The sequence below is a fragment of the Ascaphus truei genome, chromosome 2 (genome assembly GCF_040206685.1).
Source record: "Ascaphus truei isolate aAscTru1 chromosome 2, aAscTru1.hap1, whole genome shotgun sequence".
NCBI classification, from domain to species: Eukaryota; Metazoa; Chordata; class Amphibia; order Anura; family Ascaphidae; genus Ascaphus; species Ascaphus truei.
Window position 1 is genome coordinate 143,216,084 of NC_134484.1, and position 16,731 is coordinate 143,232,814.

Genomic DNA, 16,731 nt, shown 5'->3' on the forward strand with positions numbered 1-16,731 from the left:
GTCTGACTCTACAAACTTCTTAATTTAAATGTAAAAAAATATAGAAAATAAATAATTGTGTTGTTGTGAGAAACCCCTTCTGCATGACACACTGAAATTCACTTATTAAGAGGGAGTATTAGGGGGGGTACGACGACGTGGCCACTGCTGTCACCTTCTCCATTCCCTTTACAGGGAACTGCTGAGGTTGTGCTTCTCTGTGTGACCTTTAGGGGTCCCTGCAGTGTGTTCCAGTATTTATTACAAACCAAAACCAAAATAGACTACTCAAAGATAGTACTTTAATTATGCTTAAGAAAGAGATATACTTTCAATTTGTAGGGACCGTGTGCTTCAAGACAATGACTTTCCACTCAAAGGGGCCTATATACATACTAAGCATTGCATATGCATTTTTTCTGCCTAAAATTCATGCACAGAAATAATAACAAATGATATTGCGCTTAAGTGTGTATATGTACTAACCTTTTTTTATTTCAATGTATGCTTCATGCCTCCAAAATGTTTTATCCAAGTATAAGCACACACAAATGTGATGTGCGTGAGGCACAGATGTAAATGGTATGCACTAAAATATATTGTATCTGTGCTCCAAAAAATAGTCAAACCTTTCGTAAATCCCCAACAATGTGTTTACTGTATATTGTTAGCGCCGGATTAAGTTGCTCTGTATCAGCCAAAAATATATTTGATTCAGGGCGCAAGTTTCCTTAAATAGGGTAACAAAATGTGTCATTTTCACAGTATGGCTATTAAATAATATTACACTAATAATGTATATTTACCAATACTAGTTATCTATAAAACATACACATAGTTCTGGTTTCATTTTAATTGTATGAATCAGATATTGAACATGACGCAACGCGTCAAACTTCATTTCAAACAGTCAACAATGCGTCATATACATTACAACCTTTATACATACGATGCACAGCTCAGGCCCGTTTTATAGTGCCGGGCGCGTGCTACGGATTTTTAGTTGGCTGACGTTAGTCAGCCTTTCTATAGATGTGCCGCGCGCGCACGGCAGGGAGAAGGGAGCCGACAGACAGCGGCGAAGATGAAGAAATTCATCTTTTCGCACCGCTGCCTGCGCTCTAATGTATGTATTAGTGTGTATGCATGTATGCGTTGATGTGTGTGTGTGGGGGGGGTAAATAATTGCACAAATAAAAAATTATTAAACTTTTTTTTTTATTTAAAAAAATCTTACTTAAGACTTAATTTCACTCACACAACGTATACACACACATACACACACATATACACTTACCTGCAGCTCCCGGTACTATATACAGGAAAAGCATGCGGCACGTGCACGCGCGTTCGCATAGGAACGCACGGCCGCATCCTGTATATAACAGCCCTTAAAAAGGTTTGTGCTACTTTTTAGCAGCACATTTTGATGCACAATTCTTTTTTTAATGATGATCTTAGTGCTCAGGCCTTTCAGTCTCTTGCAGTAATACCGTTTTCATTGCTGTGTCTTTGGTAAGGTTGCCACCCGGCTTCATATCACTCAAATTGATTCAACCGGTCTAGGTTTTTTAATTTGGGATTTTAGCTGTGAGTCCTTACTTCACATTAAGCCTCAGCCAGATCGGGTGTGACTGGAAGTGTTATGGTGATCTTGAGTCAAGAGGCAACACAAATGTAAGATGTGTTGTTGTTGTGTTGTACCGTTCTTGTTGTTTTTGTGTTTGTGCTAGCACTGTTCATCCAAGTAACGTTTTGTGTAAACGAAAATATACATTTCCAATAACAGCATTTCTTCCTCCATCTCGTCATTTCTAGCTCTTCCCTCTGCTATAATTTAAAAACAGATGACAGCAAGTATTTTGATTTAAGTTTATGCTTTAAGATAGACAACAATTGGGGGAAAAAAAGAGAAACATTTCACAACCACAAGGAATCTTGAAGATTTTAATTCATTTTCCAGCATCTATTATCTGTAAAAAAAAAAAAAATCTCCATTCTCCAGTATCCTTAAAATGATGTTTATAAAACTGGACCTGAATATTGTAATAAGTTTGTGACATATTTCACAAGTCCAGTTTTGTGTCCCACTTCTTCTTGGCCTTTATGTGAGGATTGGAACAATATTTTTAACATTGTTTGTCCACCTTTGAACATATCTCACTTTTATTTTGGTTCACCAAGCTGTGGTCAAGCATTTTAGATATTTACATAAACGTAGGATTGTCTTTTAGCAATGCTTGCATGGCATTGAGAAACCCAAAGCTCTAAATATTTTCAAAACAATAGTGAAAAAAGCAGCAGCTAGGATTGCTTCTATAATAGGACCATGGATTCAACTGTATTTAAGTAATAATCCCCAAAGAACAGGGCATTATTGGCCAATAATGCCCTGGCTGGAAGAATTGAATGCCCAAGGCGAAGCCGAGGGACTTTAACCCAGCCAGGGCATTATTGGCCAGTAATGCCCTGTTCTGAGGGGATTATTACTATTATAGGCTAAATGTAGGCTTTTTTTGTTTTGTTTTTCATTTTTCATAAAAAATTAAAGACATTTTTGTAGTCATATTGATTTTTATCAGCATGATCGTCTACAGTCTTATGCTTTTACTGCAAGTTTATTAAAAGGAAATTGTAAATACACACAGCCCCCTATGTATATACATACACACACACACACACTCTGCAGGCCCTCCCCCTCCCACCCCGCCCTCTACACCCACAAAACACACTCTGCAGCCCTCCTCCTCCGTCCTCTACACCAGGGGAGCGCAAACTTTTCCTGCTACGACCCCCTGTCTGCCTGCTCCGGAGCTCACGTCCCCCCTCCTACCTGGCAGCTGCATCAAATGATGCTCCGGGGTGATGTTAGGTCACATGATCTGCGGCATCATTTGACGCCCGTCACGTCACATGACCCCACGGCGTCATTTGACACTGCGTTGCCATGGAGACGTGGTACAGCGTCTGAATCCCGGTAAGTTTTATTGTTGCAGAAGCCACACGCGATCCCCCAGCATTTCATTTAAATGCTTGGGGGAAGAGCGCGGGACCTCTGCAACCGCCCGCACCCCCCCAGACACATCTCCCGCCCCCCCCCCCCAGGTCGTGCACCCCTGCTCTACCCTCACAAAACACACACTGAAGACACAAACAACACACAGTAGTCTCCCCTCTACACCCACAAACACTACAGCCCCCCTGTAAACCCACAAAACTGCAGAAACAGACACAAAAAACACTCGGCAGCCCTCCTCCAACCTCTACACCCACTGAAGACACACACACTGCGGGCCCCTTCTACACCCACAAAACACACTACAGACACACACACACACCAACACACTGCTGCCCCCACTACACCCACAAAACACACCAGCAGCCCCCCCTCTACACCCACTGCAGCCCCCCCTGTAAATCCACACACTGCAGACACACACACCAACAAAATACTCGGATTCTCCCCTCTACACCCACAAAACCCACACTGCAGACACACACACACCAACAAAACACTGCTACCCCCCTCTAGACCCCCGAAACACACAGTAAACACGTTTCTCCACACTCTCCTGTGCTGCCGCCTCCTGTCCAATCACCTCCCCTGTCTGAGAGCTGCCCCCACTCTGTGTAGATAAGAACTGAAAGCTGATTAACTGAAACACTTGTCAGAATGCCAAAAATTCCAGGCCAAATGCCCACAATGTTAACCAATCGGTGAGCGGGGATTTCAATCATGCCTGGAATTGAACAGCCTATAATATTGAATAAAATATAACAATGAAAACAATATCTCGTTGCAGAACACATTGAGGGACATAAGCAGGGATGTTTTGTACCATTGCTACATCCTTTAGTTCCAATTTAAACTCCAACTAAGTGGTATGTCAATGTTTTCGAAATCATTTTAATTTGTACAATAGTTAATGCACAAAATCAGCACGTTGTTTTAAAATAAATGGCTACTTTCGCATTTGAGATCTCTAGGCAAAGCCTTAATTATTGCATACTTTGTGCCACAACTTATTGCAGTGTTAAAAGCGGCAATCTGAGCAGCTTGATATGTGAACTATATTCAACGTGGGCCAGACTCTGAGCTATGGGGTCCTCCCAGCTGCTGAGAAATAAAAAGAAAACCTTTTTATGGTAAATTGTTTAAAAAAAACAAGATGGCCACAAAGTGTATAAGCTGCTGGGCGCCAGTGTGAGACTGACCCCGATGGCCATATTGTTGTCCCAGACATGTATTCTTGTCCAGGGGTTTCTCTGAAGCTGGGTGGTCTCTGAGCCTAGAGTCCCTGGGTTTGCTCCAGTGCATTCCTGTATATACTGTCATTCATGTTTCTAAAATCATTTCTCATTTTCCTGGTTCTTCTTTTCCTCTATATCTTTCACAGAGTATTTAACACTGACTCAGGGGAGGTCAAATCCAGTGCTCAAGGGCTTCCAACTGGTCAGGTTTTCAGGATAGCCCTGCTTCAGCACAGGTGGTTCAATCAGTGGCTCAGTCGAAGACTGACATTCTGACTGAGACACCTGTGCTGAAGCAAGGATATCCAGAAAACCTGACCTGCTGGTGGCCCTTGAGCACTGGAGTTGGCTGCCCGTGCATTGACTCATGTCCTAACCACCTATCATCCAGCATGGTTCCAACAGCCATCTGCCTCTTTCTGTGTCTCTTTTAGAGCATGTTAAGTTGTGTGACCCTGATGACGTTCCCTTCTTTCTAAAACTTTTATATATACTGGATAAGGTTGGGAAATCATAACAATCACCAACAAAATTAACTCTGTGTTATTTCAGATTGCGGTCATCCAACTATTTATTTTCTCTTTAAACTAACACCCTTCTCATGTTCATTCTTCATCAATACCAGATATAGATATTTACTACGTCTAACTGTCTAACAAGTATTTGTGCGTATGTGTTATCGCTTGTACAGTATTTGTCTTTTCCTTTGATTTTTGTCATTCGCAGAGGGTTAAATATCAAGCTCTAAAACTCAAAATTGTACTCAAATCTTAACTCTTCATATCAATGTGTGAAGGTTTTGCTCAACTTGCATGAAAGTGCAATTTGTAGAGGAATTTTATGGAGCAGAAGGAGTCAATTAATGCAGTTATGATGATTGGTTGTATCAATTGTTCTATAAATTGTCAAATCTATATTAGCATAAACCTGTCTGTACAAAGGGATTTGCATGAAATGTAGGACTTGTTAAAGCAGCAATACTACATTCCCCCCTTTGTTTTCTTTTCTTTCTTATTTGTATATGTAAAGCATGTGACAATATGTACATCTACATCCTTACCTAAGCTGGCAATCATTTGGTGCTCCTGTTATAAATCTGTCAAAAATGTAATGGACACCTTTCAATTTCAATCAATCCTTCAGTCAGTGTTCAGTAACTCAGCAGCTACAATGTATCCTTATAATACTAAAGTAACATTATTGTTACAGTTTGTATCTTAAACTGCTGGGCACATTGGTAACAAATTATCACAAACAGGAAAGTGTTACAAAGATCTTGCACTGCTGGGGAGGTGGGCTAAAACCTGCTATAGAAATCAAGGGATGCTTTAAAACTCATACAAATTGCATTAATAGTTGAATAATAATAATAAATAACAATCACTATTATCTGTCACAGGAGACCAGGACTTTTAACACCGGGATCATTCAATAGGCAAAACAAGGCAGTGAAATAAAATGGGGTTTATTTGGATAAAACCTGGGAAACACAACAGGAATACAAAAGACAGAAATATACACACTTACTGGGGTCTGAAATCTAGCCTTTCCTAGGTGCAAGGCAGCCGCTTGCAAGGGCTCACCCTGTTCGGGACCTTGTCCTGGACGTCCTGGACTGAGATTCGGTAGAAAATGGCAAGAAGGAGCAGCTCAGTGAGTAAAGACACTGGCTGGCACTGAGTTTGAAGCAGGGGAACCTGGTTCAATTCCCGGTGTTGGCTCCTTGTGACCTTGGGCAAGTCTCTTTATCTCCCTGATAAAAACATTAGATTTTAAGATCTACGGGGCAGGGACCAGTGCCTGCAACAACAAAAAAAGTCTCTGTAAAGCGCTAACTAAAACTAGCAGCGTTATACAAGAACATGCTAAAAAAAAAAATATATCCTGACTGCGACCGCTACGTTCGATTTGTAGAATTTGGCTGCAAAAGACAGGACTTAGTCTCTGCGAGACAGACTTTCCTAGCTTCAACGAAGCCGGTTGCTCTGCTGTTTGCAACAGAGCAGCTTTGAAAAGCCAGCTGTAACAGGGGCCTTATCCCTGTTCAGGAATGTGCCTCTAATCCAGCAGTGTAGTGGTTAACTGCTGGTAGACAATTAACCAACACCACCTGGCTGATTACAGGTGTTAGAAAAGCCTGCCTCTGAGACAGGAAGAGAGACTCCTGAGCTCACACGTGGGCTGAAACAGGAAGGGACAGAGAGGTCTTGAGCAGCTGTATACTGACAAGAAGACAACAAGGGGGAGAACACTTCTAAAACCTGAAAGCGCCTTAGGACAAAAAGGCTACACCAGGAGAGCAGAGAAGGATTCCCCCCTACAGCTACCAGAGAGACAGATAAGACTTTACTTTCTAAGACTGTTGTATATCTGCACATATCAAAATATATGTTCGGGACTGGGAAACATGCTATCTAAAGGGAGTTGTGGACTGCATATGTTTAACTAGGAATACTCCCAAGTGGAGCAGAAGCTTTGTTTAACCCCTTATTTGCATACGTTTGATTTTCATGTGCTTAAAGAAGCAGGCGCAATAAAAGCCTTATTTTAGTTCACCTTAAAACAGTCTCCATTGCATACCTCTGCACACGTCTCTTACACCCGCCCTAGCTTCATCGACTCAAGTCACTGGATTGTCTGGTTCTCTGACTCGGCCATCTCCTTACATACACTCCGCTAAGCTATCCTTAGCATGGAGGTAGGAGGAGTGACCAATCAGAGCGTGGGAATTCCTCCCTGCCGGCCAATAGGAATAGGGGCTCGTCCTTTGGCTGACGTCAGAGGAGGAGTCGTGCCAAACCGCCTCGAAAAGCCGGGTGAGCGGGAAATATGATTTAATCAATGGGAGAAGCGCCTACGAGCTGTATCTCCCCCAGCTAACTCATTGCCACCCGCTGGGCAGGCTCCACCAAGTCTGGAGATACAACAGGTGTCCCACAGGGTGCCCCTTGTTCTCTGGATTTGGCAATTCGCCCTTCCTCGCCCACCAAACGTTTTTCTCACCTCTGGACACTCTGAACTACGGACTGTATGCAGACATGCTGATGCCCTGGCTAGAGTCTTAGAGTCTTATAACAAATGTATAAAACATTATAAAGTACACTTTAATAAAGTATGCACCTTGGGGAAATGGATTTTGGATATTTGGGCTCAAAACTCAGGAGTCTGAGAGACACTGGGTTGCCCCGGTGTAATTCACCCTGAATACCGGCAAATCCTGCCTGCTCGCCGGGGAGAATTAAAGGACTACCGGTAACTACAGCCCCCAAACTCCTGCAAACAAAATAATTGTATTTCTACCCAAATACCCCACCTAAAACTTACACATACAAAGTTTCACAATTCTAGGGCCAAGGGAACCTGAAAACAGAAAAAAAAGCAGAAGTCACTTTATTTTCCACATGTATAATCCCTGGTCCCTGGCTTATGGTGCTATTTAGCTGCTAGGGACCCCACGGTTTCAGGGGTAACCAGGGGGCTTAACCTTTATTGTATAGCCAGGTTACCCCCTCCCATCACATTATCTAATACTGCAGAGCTGATTTATTTATTTTTAACCATATAATATTTCACGTTTTGCTGCTTTACAGTGTGTTACATTTGATGCAGAAATGGACAGCAGAATGGTTACGCTACTAACACACTGCGTCACATACTGATGCAGCGGCCGTTATTCACACATATCACTGAGCCGTTTTTGAGTGCGCTGCTGTACTCCACGCGGCCACATCACGAGGTTGCTTTTTTTGAATTTCATGGATCCCGATTTCTTCGGGTGCAATTCTTTGCGTTTCCGTGGCAGAAATGAGTTAATTGTAGTGTGTACAGTACAGTACTGTGTCAATTTGCAGGTGTTTAAAAACCAGAACACGAAAATGCCATTTTCTGCACTCGATAAAAATGAGTCAACACGCGGTAATGACGCGTCATGACATGGATATTCCGAGGTATACAACGCGTGATATGTTCGAATAACGGCCGCTGCATCTGTAGAAGTATCACCTTGCTACACAACCCTCTTTGGCCCAGATCAATAAAAGGATGCTAAGGGGAGTAATGGCGTGCTAGGGGGAGTAAAGGCGTGCTACGGGGAGTAAAGGCGTGCTAGGGGGAGTAAAGGCGTGCTAGGGGGAGTAAAGGCGTGCTACGGGGAGTAAAGGCGTGCTATGGGGAGTAAAGGCGTGCTACGGGGAGTAAAGGCGTGCTACGGGGAGTAAAGGCGTGCTAGGGGGAGTAAAGGCGTGCTACGGGGAGTAAAGGCGTGCTACGGGGAGTAAAGGCGTGCTACGGGGAGTAAAGGCGTGCTACGGGGAGTAAAGGCGTGCTAGGGGGAGTAAAGGCGTGCTAGGGGGAGTAAAGGCGTGCTACGGGGAGTAAAGGCGTGCTAGGGGGAGTAAAGGCGTGCTACGGGGAGTAAAGGCGTGCTAGGGGGAGTAAAGGCGTGCTAGAGCTTGGCACCCTGTTGTGGATCTGGGCTCGTGTGTGTCCTGATTGTGGAGTGTAACATATCTTTGTTCTTCACTTTGTTATTTATACTGTGTCTGTACTTTATATCTGCACAATATATGCCATTTAAGAATTGTAATGCACACTATTTTAGCAGTGGCCAAAGTGTGATGGTAACAATTAGTAAGACATACCACTTCTTTTTTTTTTATTATTATTTTAACAAAATAATTTTTTTTTAAATGAATAAAGGTTTTTTTTTACATTTATTTGCCTTATAGCGAGGTCTTTTTAAAATCTAACAAGCTTATGAGGATTTTTTTTATTCTATCTTTCTATTAGAGAATGTCTGTGTTTTTACTGCCTTTTTCTCTGTGGCCGCTATGTAACGTTTGGCTAAGCTCCAACGTATTCTGGATTCCACATTGTATTCCAGCACCATGCAGAATATATTATAAATACTATTCTATATTGCACGTTTGCCAATGTGTTTAAAGGATACAGCCACTCCTGTTCGTTGTATTTAATATTTTATTAAGGAGTGTTTAGGTATTGTTCCTCATGTCTCCCTTCAACTTAATGCAGCAGTATTGATATCCCAAAAAGGACCAGAAATAGTGGCATATAAAAAAGCGGTTTCCAAAGACAAAGCTAGTGTGGTTCAGCTCAGGGGCTCCCTCCCGGTTTTGAATCTGTAAAATAAAATATATACGATTATTGGGAATGCTGCTTTCAGTTTTTGTCTGCATATCTTTTAGCCTTTTACTCTTTGTAGTCAGAGGAGCTTTAGATTCGTTGTTGTATTATTTATGTTATCTATCATCATTCTTTGCTCTGTGATCTCTTCTAGGTTGTGTAGTAACAAAATGCCATCAATGTAGATTAGACTAATGGAGTGCATTGATTTTCACTGTGGGATAACTGCATCTTTTCTTTCTTCACTGCAAAGGAACTGCCTTGTTCTGCGTTAGCTCCATCCTTAGAATCCAGCTTCTCCCGACCAGAGAGACCAGCGAACCGACGCCTGCCTTCTAGATGGGCCTCGCTTTCCCCAACTGCCTCGAGCAGTGATCTAACGGTCTCTGAGGAAGTGGGAAACAGAGAAACGCAAAGAGAGGAAGCAGACGGTTGATGCCACCTTGCATGAATTATCACTAACTAATGCAACCCACCGCGCCTAGAACCAGATTCACGTGATCGGTCACTTTCAGTAGAGACGTTCTGTACTTTCCAACCTGAGGGATGCTACGTGCAATTACTGAATGTTCAACCTGTGGACCATGTGGTTGTGTTTCTGAAATGGAACATCTAATGTGCCTGTATGTGTTGACCGTGTTTATGTCTCCATCATTTCTACTTGTTTCTGAAAAATAATTGTAAAGTGATAAAAAGAAGACAACACATGACAATGAATACTCGTTTACCCTCAGTACTGACTGCCTTTTTTTTTTTTTTGCACTCTTTCCTGGTCTATATATATATATATATATATATATATATATATATATATATATATATATATATATATAAAATATCCATCTGTTGTTTGTCTTTTGGTATTATTTCTACTTTGTGTTACTACGGTATTTACATAGGAAGATTATTTTTTAAAGTGCTTCATATTATCTGAAGCTGTCGTGAAAGAAGAAGCCATTCAGTTAGCTGAATAGAAATATACTATATGAACTTGAGAAAATACAGGCAAAAAAAAAAAAGTCTTATCAAGTTGACTGTATGCAAAAAAAAAGATGTCACTTGATAGTTGATCCAGGCACTTTAGTGCATGTAGAAACCTCTACTTTACTGTACTATCATTCAACTGAATGAGTCAGAGTTTTGCTGTAATATTGTTGTGAATTTATGTAGTGTACTTTTATTGTTAGTGATCTTGCACTGATTACATGGGAAATGACTTTTTAAATGACTATCGGACCAGCTGTGTATGTACAACTCTATGAAAAGTTTCATGGAAAAGCCAAGGCATAATGAAATGTAACTGATATGTCTGGAAGTATGTACAAGGCTGCAGCGAAATGAAAATAAAATCCCTAGCATTTACATATTTATGGATTCGGATTTATTTGAAGCCAGGTGTCATTTGTCGGAGCAAATCTCTCTTCCATATGTAATATCACAGGCACGATGACACATTTATCAGCATTTTAATAAAAGCAAGAAGGAAAATTAATAATGTCAAATGATATCAAGAGTCTTTTGCCACATTTACTCTGTTTCCATTTCCCAGCGGCTGAAATCAGCTTTGTTCAGCTCCGGAGACCCCCTGCTCACGCACACTGAATAAAAATAAAATGTAAGCAGCTTCATTACCTTAGCAGCTATCCGCTAAGGTAATGAGTTTTTTTTCCTTTGGAGGTGAGTGGGGGGGGGGTGTTTGATACTAGTGTGCGGGAGCAGGGGGTCTTCTGAGCTGAACAAAGTTGATTTCAGCCTCAGGGACCCCCTACTTCCCGAGATACAGGCTTTGCTTACATCCCACGGTCACATGACCCACAGGATTTTTACATGGCAGGGATACCGATACCCCATAACATGGCCTGTATCTCGGAAATTAGGGGGACCCCAGACCTGAAATCAATGCGGTTCAGCTCCGGAGACCCCCTGCTAGTGTTAACATTTAAATAAAAACCCTGCGATCGCCTGTTAGAGGCGCGCAGGTAGAGCGACTGATCCAGCCAATCTCATACTGTGCGTCTCTTACAGACAGGTAGTCCCCAGTAGGTTTAACACAGAAGGACAATCTGATGGGCCATTTAGTCTGCAAAGCAAAAGGAAGAGGCAAATGAAACTATTTTGGCCTAATGTTAGCAAACGTAAACCAATTATAGGGGTCACTTTTGAAATAACTACTGTGTGCTATCAATACAAAACAACCACTACAGTCAGGTATCAGCATTTGTCAATCAGCTCCACAGCTGGTGTTACATCAAAGGTGTATGCAACATGGCAACACAGAAAGGGATGCAACAAATATGCTACTAACACGTATGTTAACAGACACGCTGTTTAGATCCACAAAGCTCCGTTAAGTCACGTAAAGTGGCGTTAACCTCTCGTTAAGACTAACGTATCTTCACAGGACAATAACATAATATTAAGCCATGTTTTCTGCCATAAGAGCACAGCATTAACTGTGACATTACATTAGTGATTACATGCAAATGTGACGTTATCACAAACATTGCATATCCACTAAAACACATGAAGCTAATCGCTGGGATGTAGCATTTCGTTAGTTATGTTATACCTAAACTTAGTGCTACTCCTATCCAGAAATAAGGCATTCGCAGGGTCTGAATGGCTGTAACGCCACATTAAGGCATCATTAAAATAACATAGCGTCTCTGGGCGAACCCACATCCCCCCCACCCACCCACCCTTGCCCCTCCCCCCCCCCCCCCTCTTCCCTTCTCTCTATCTCCTACTGAAAAAGGAAATCTGTTATTGGTCCCTCTGAATGTATTGAGCTGAAATGTTGTGGGCCCACGACATTACTGTATGTACACTTATATATGACTGAGACCAATAAAAAAAATTGTTATGAAAATAGATAATAAAACGTTATGCATGACATCAAGCCTTTGCTACTAAGATGAGGTTGAGACGTTGTTTTTAAATATAATTAGCTGTAAGGATACTGTCAAGGGAGACCAGGACTAATACCAGGGATCAATATCGCCAGACAGAACACAAGAGTTTATAAAATTAATTTATTGGAAAAACATATCCACAACTATACAAATACACAAACATCACACATACCCAACTGGGGAAACTGGGGAATACCCTGCCTAACTAGTCGCGAGGACTTACTTGCAGAGATTTCCCCTGTTCTTTCTTTGCCCAGTGCCTACAGGACTGGTCTTTCAGGCCTGAGACCCGCACTGGATTGGACACTGCAGTTTCTCCCTGTCACAGCAACACCTCTGTAACTCTGATCCGATTTCCTAGTAGACAGACTTCATTTGCCAAAGCAGCAGGCATATTTTTATAGACAAAAGTATCTTGACTAAATGTATCTATAGAAAACATATGATGATTTTGCTGGATGTCATGTACTTTGGCACAGATAACGATAGAAAAACATCCACAAAAATAAAATGAATGAGAAATGATTTGTGGCAGGGAGCCCAGTTATGATTAGGAAGCAAAGGATTTAGCAATTGTTTCAATGTTAGGCCAAAAACCTGTATACCGTACAATTATAATGTGACTGTGGTGTCTTTTGACACACTGTTAGACTAATACAGATAATTACATTTATGTAATGAACGATTCCCTGTTGAATCCATGACAAAATTATACTAGCCCAGACACCTGGATATTTACCAGAATCCTCTTAACTTTAGCTTAGAAAGAGTTCTACCTGAGTCTCCACATATAATATATGTAATGCAAAGGGATTACTCTACCAGTTTCTCTCTCTGCTTCCTAATGTTTAAATAAAAAATGTTGTAAGGAGCTATACGAATTCTCCCCCCAAAATCCAAAAGTATACAGTTCTAGTGTGAGGCAGTTAGATTTATATCACCTTCTCCATATAAGCACAGCACTGGCATCCCACCTAAGACATTTAAAGCAGCAGTCAATTCTGGGCATTTTTGTTTAAACGGGTGGGGGGTGGAGGGGCGAGTGCCTTGGAGCATATCCATGCCCCCCTGACCTCTGGGAACCCCCGGGTTCCCAAGATATGACCCTTTTTGTCAGGGGGAGGGGAAGAATATTTAATTACTAGCACCCTTATCATGCTCAAACTTGGGCATCCAATAAATAGCTGTAACGTAATTGCACTCATCAGCAGATTCACTTTCTATTGGTGACCCAGCAGCCATATTTGTACACTTTTGTGTAAAGAAAACACAAAATATTTCAAGAACTGAGGGGTCTCTGGAGGTCGAGGGCCAGAGTCCAGGGGATCACTCAATTCAAGTAAGCTTAAAAGGTCCTTCTCCGTTTCCTTGGTGCAAGAATCTATAGTAACTTAATTTATAGATCGAATAACCAACTTTAGAGAGGACATAATGCTCATTAAACATATAGATCGTATTCAGTGTACAATGCTATGTTAAGCATGGAGTGGTCTAGTGTTGAAAGCAATGCCTCATGAATTAGATGGCAAGCACTAATTACACCTGTATTTTCTTACATAACAGGAGTGCTGTGCTGCAAATAGTACTTGAGACTGCAGGAAGTTAACATTGAGTGGTGCCCTTTGAGTGAACCGAAGGCAATGGCAGAAGTACTGGAAAAACACTAGGGCTCCAAAAGTGCAGCGCAAAATGAGATCATCTTTAATACATCAAAGCAGACATTACTACATGGAACTTCTTACTGGAGGTCTCCCAGCAAAAAGATTGTTGTTGGTTAAAGTGTCGCCTACTTATAGTTTTTCATGTACATTTTTAGATATAAAATCAGCTTAGTGTGACAATACAGTGACAAAAAATATAGAATGAGTTATTGCACTGGTTGGAAAGAGTTAACAGCCACTTTTCTCTTGAACTTAGACTAACCCCGGAATTCACCTCTGTCTTCATATCCAGAACGTAAACTGCATCACGTGATCGCACCGCAGAGCGGTCACATGATGCGGAAGTGTCGGAGGGTCTGTGGCCTATATGAGCCATTATCCATATCCCGTATCACAGAGGAATTTGCACATGGATCATTGTCCAAACCACTACCTAAGCAGTCTCTGGAGTCCATATACAGAAGAAGTGCTCGGCTATAGCAAAGATATATGCATTAAGGTAGCATCCTGTATCCAGACAAAAATATATATGTCAGTGGGGCAACGTTTTGAGTCAGACGGCCCTTATTCAAGTCCATTCCCACATTCAAAGCAAATAACAATTAAATGTGGTACTTCCCTTGTATATAGATTTATTGATTAGGATATACAGTAACTAGGTCATGAGACATAAGTGGTGGCTTTATGTACTAATACATTTCCTTTCTCTTTTATTTTGCGCCAACACGCGATCAGACTGATAAAAACCAGTAAGGTGAAACTATGCTTACTGTGTACTGATGTGAAGGCAACAGCATGAGCCACTGAGGCTTCCATAGCGCAGATGTCATCCCAAGTATGTAATGATGTCAGACGCAGCGGGTACGTCTACTCGGAAGAGACACCTTCAGCAGGCCATGCTAAGAACAGCATATGGAGGAGTTGTAATACTTGTTGTTCTCTTGCAAGCAAGTTGCCAGTTTCTGAATACAAGGGAGTAACTGTATTTCCTTTACATTTGCTTTGAATATGGGAATGGGTTTGAAGAAGGGCAATCTGACTCTACACTACAATAGGTATTTTTGTCTGGAAACAGGTTGCTCCTTTAATGCATATATCTTTGCTATAGACAAGTACTTCTGTATATGGACTCCCTCACTGTTCTGGCGGCGGGTGCGGGGGGGAACCCAGCCGGCGCTGGAGTCAAGCCCCTTGTTGCCGCCAGGCCCAGCGTCTCCCCAGCTGTTGGCCTGCCTCTCTCCTGCACTGTCCCACAAAGGGCTCTCTCATGACGGTGCGTTATCGACGTCACAGAGAGCCAGGCACGGGACAGTGCAGGAGAGAGGCAGGCCAGCGGCTGGGGAGACGCAGGACCCAGCGCCAACAAGAGCCCTGACCAGTGCCAGCCGGGCCCCCTGCAGCCACTGCCAGGACAGGGAGAGACAGCAGCGTGGGAGGGAGGTAGGCCCAATGTAAGTGTGTCTGTGCATTTGGGGGGTAGTGTATGTGTATTTGGGGGGATAGTATGTGTATTTGTGAGGGGTTGTGTGTGTGTGTGTATATTTGGGGGGTAGTATATGTGTATTTGGGGGGATAGTGTATGTATGTGTATTTGTGAGGGGTTGTGTGTGTGTGTGTGTGTGTGTGTGTATGTGTATTTGGAGGGGTAGTGTATGTATGTATTTGGGGAGTAGTGTATGTATGTAGGTATTTGGGGGGGGGGTAGTGTATGTATGTATATGTAGCCCCCTTTCCCCGTGTCTAGGGACGCTACCGTGGTGCTTTACCTGGATGGCCTACAGGAAATCTGATTCTCCGCTGAAGAGAGCCTGGGGTGACCTATTCACTTACACACATACAGCGCCTCCACATGGAAGGGATCCACATGCAGGTGGATAGCTCTTTCTAAGGAAATGTACCCAGTAATTACACACAGTTTATGTGGGAGAGAGAGTGGCTCAGTGAGTAAAAGACACTGACTGGCACTGAGAGTTAAAAGCAGGGGAGCCTGGTTCAATTCCCGGTGTGGGCTCCTTGTGACCTTGGGCAAGTCACTTTATCTCCCTGTGCCCCAGGCACCAAAAAACATAGATTGTAAGCTCCATGGGGCAGGGACCTGTGCCTGCAAAATGTCTCTGTAAAGCGCTACGTATAACTAGCAGCGCTATACAAAAACATGCTATTATTATTATTATTATTATTATAACAGTATTTACTGAACACTCTATTAGCATAACAGATGATACAACACAACGCTTATAATATATGTATATACCCCCACCCCCATCCCCCCCAGGGTATCTCCAGGGGCACCAGAGCTCTAGTGTCCTTCCCACAATGTCAATCCCAGTATGAGGCGTAGCGCTAGCCTGTAAATGGTTGGTGCACTTTAGTGCCTGGTACCTGGTGTGGCTGAAAAGCAACGAGGATCCACTGATCCAACTACATCGTCGTCTGCGACAGCGTCCGCCTCTGTGTTGGGTGAACTCCGGTAGGAGGGTCTCACCTTTAAGAGTCTCTAATAACACTGTGGTGGTCTGGTCCCAGACCACAGGCCGCAATCACCGCACGGCGTATCCATTGTGTCCCTGACACTAAGCAGTAAAATGGGGAAGCATCCCTATCTAGGGGCCTTCCCTGAAGCAACCACAAGCTTACTGTTAGCGGGGCCTATCTTGGACCTAAGGGGATAGTCTGGCCTAGTCTGGGTGCAACTGACACCCAGACCCTACCTTCCCTTTCTCTGTCCTGGCTCCAACTGCCGCCTCGCACTCTAAGCACGCCAAATGTAGCAAAACGTAGCAAAT

The 16,731-nt window shown here is 42.7% G+C and overlaps 1 protein-coding gene across 4 annotated transcripts in view; it reads left to right on the top strand.

The window, feature by feature from the left end:
* Positions 1-10,739, top strand: part of MTCL1 (microtubule crosslinking factor 1) — a 174,461-nt gene extending 163,722 nt beyond the window's left edge. For 3 of the 4 annotated variants that reach the window (XM_075585351.1, XM_075585352.1, XM_075585353.1), the window contains one exon: positions 9,626-10,739. In XM_075585351.1, the coding sequence (XP_075441466.1) occupies positions 9,626-9,808 (183 nt within the window). In that variant the 3' untranslated portion in view covers positions 9,809-10,739. The remainder of the gene's footprint in view (positions 1-9,625) is intronic. The other variant, XM_075585354.1, reaches the window with a different exon arrangement.
* Positions 10,740-16,731: the final 5,992 nt, after the last annotated feature.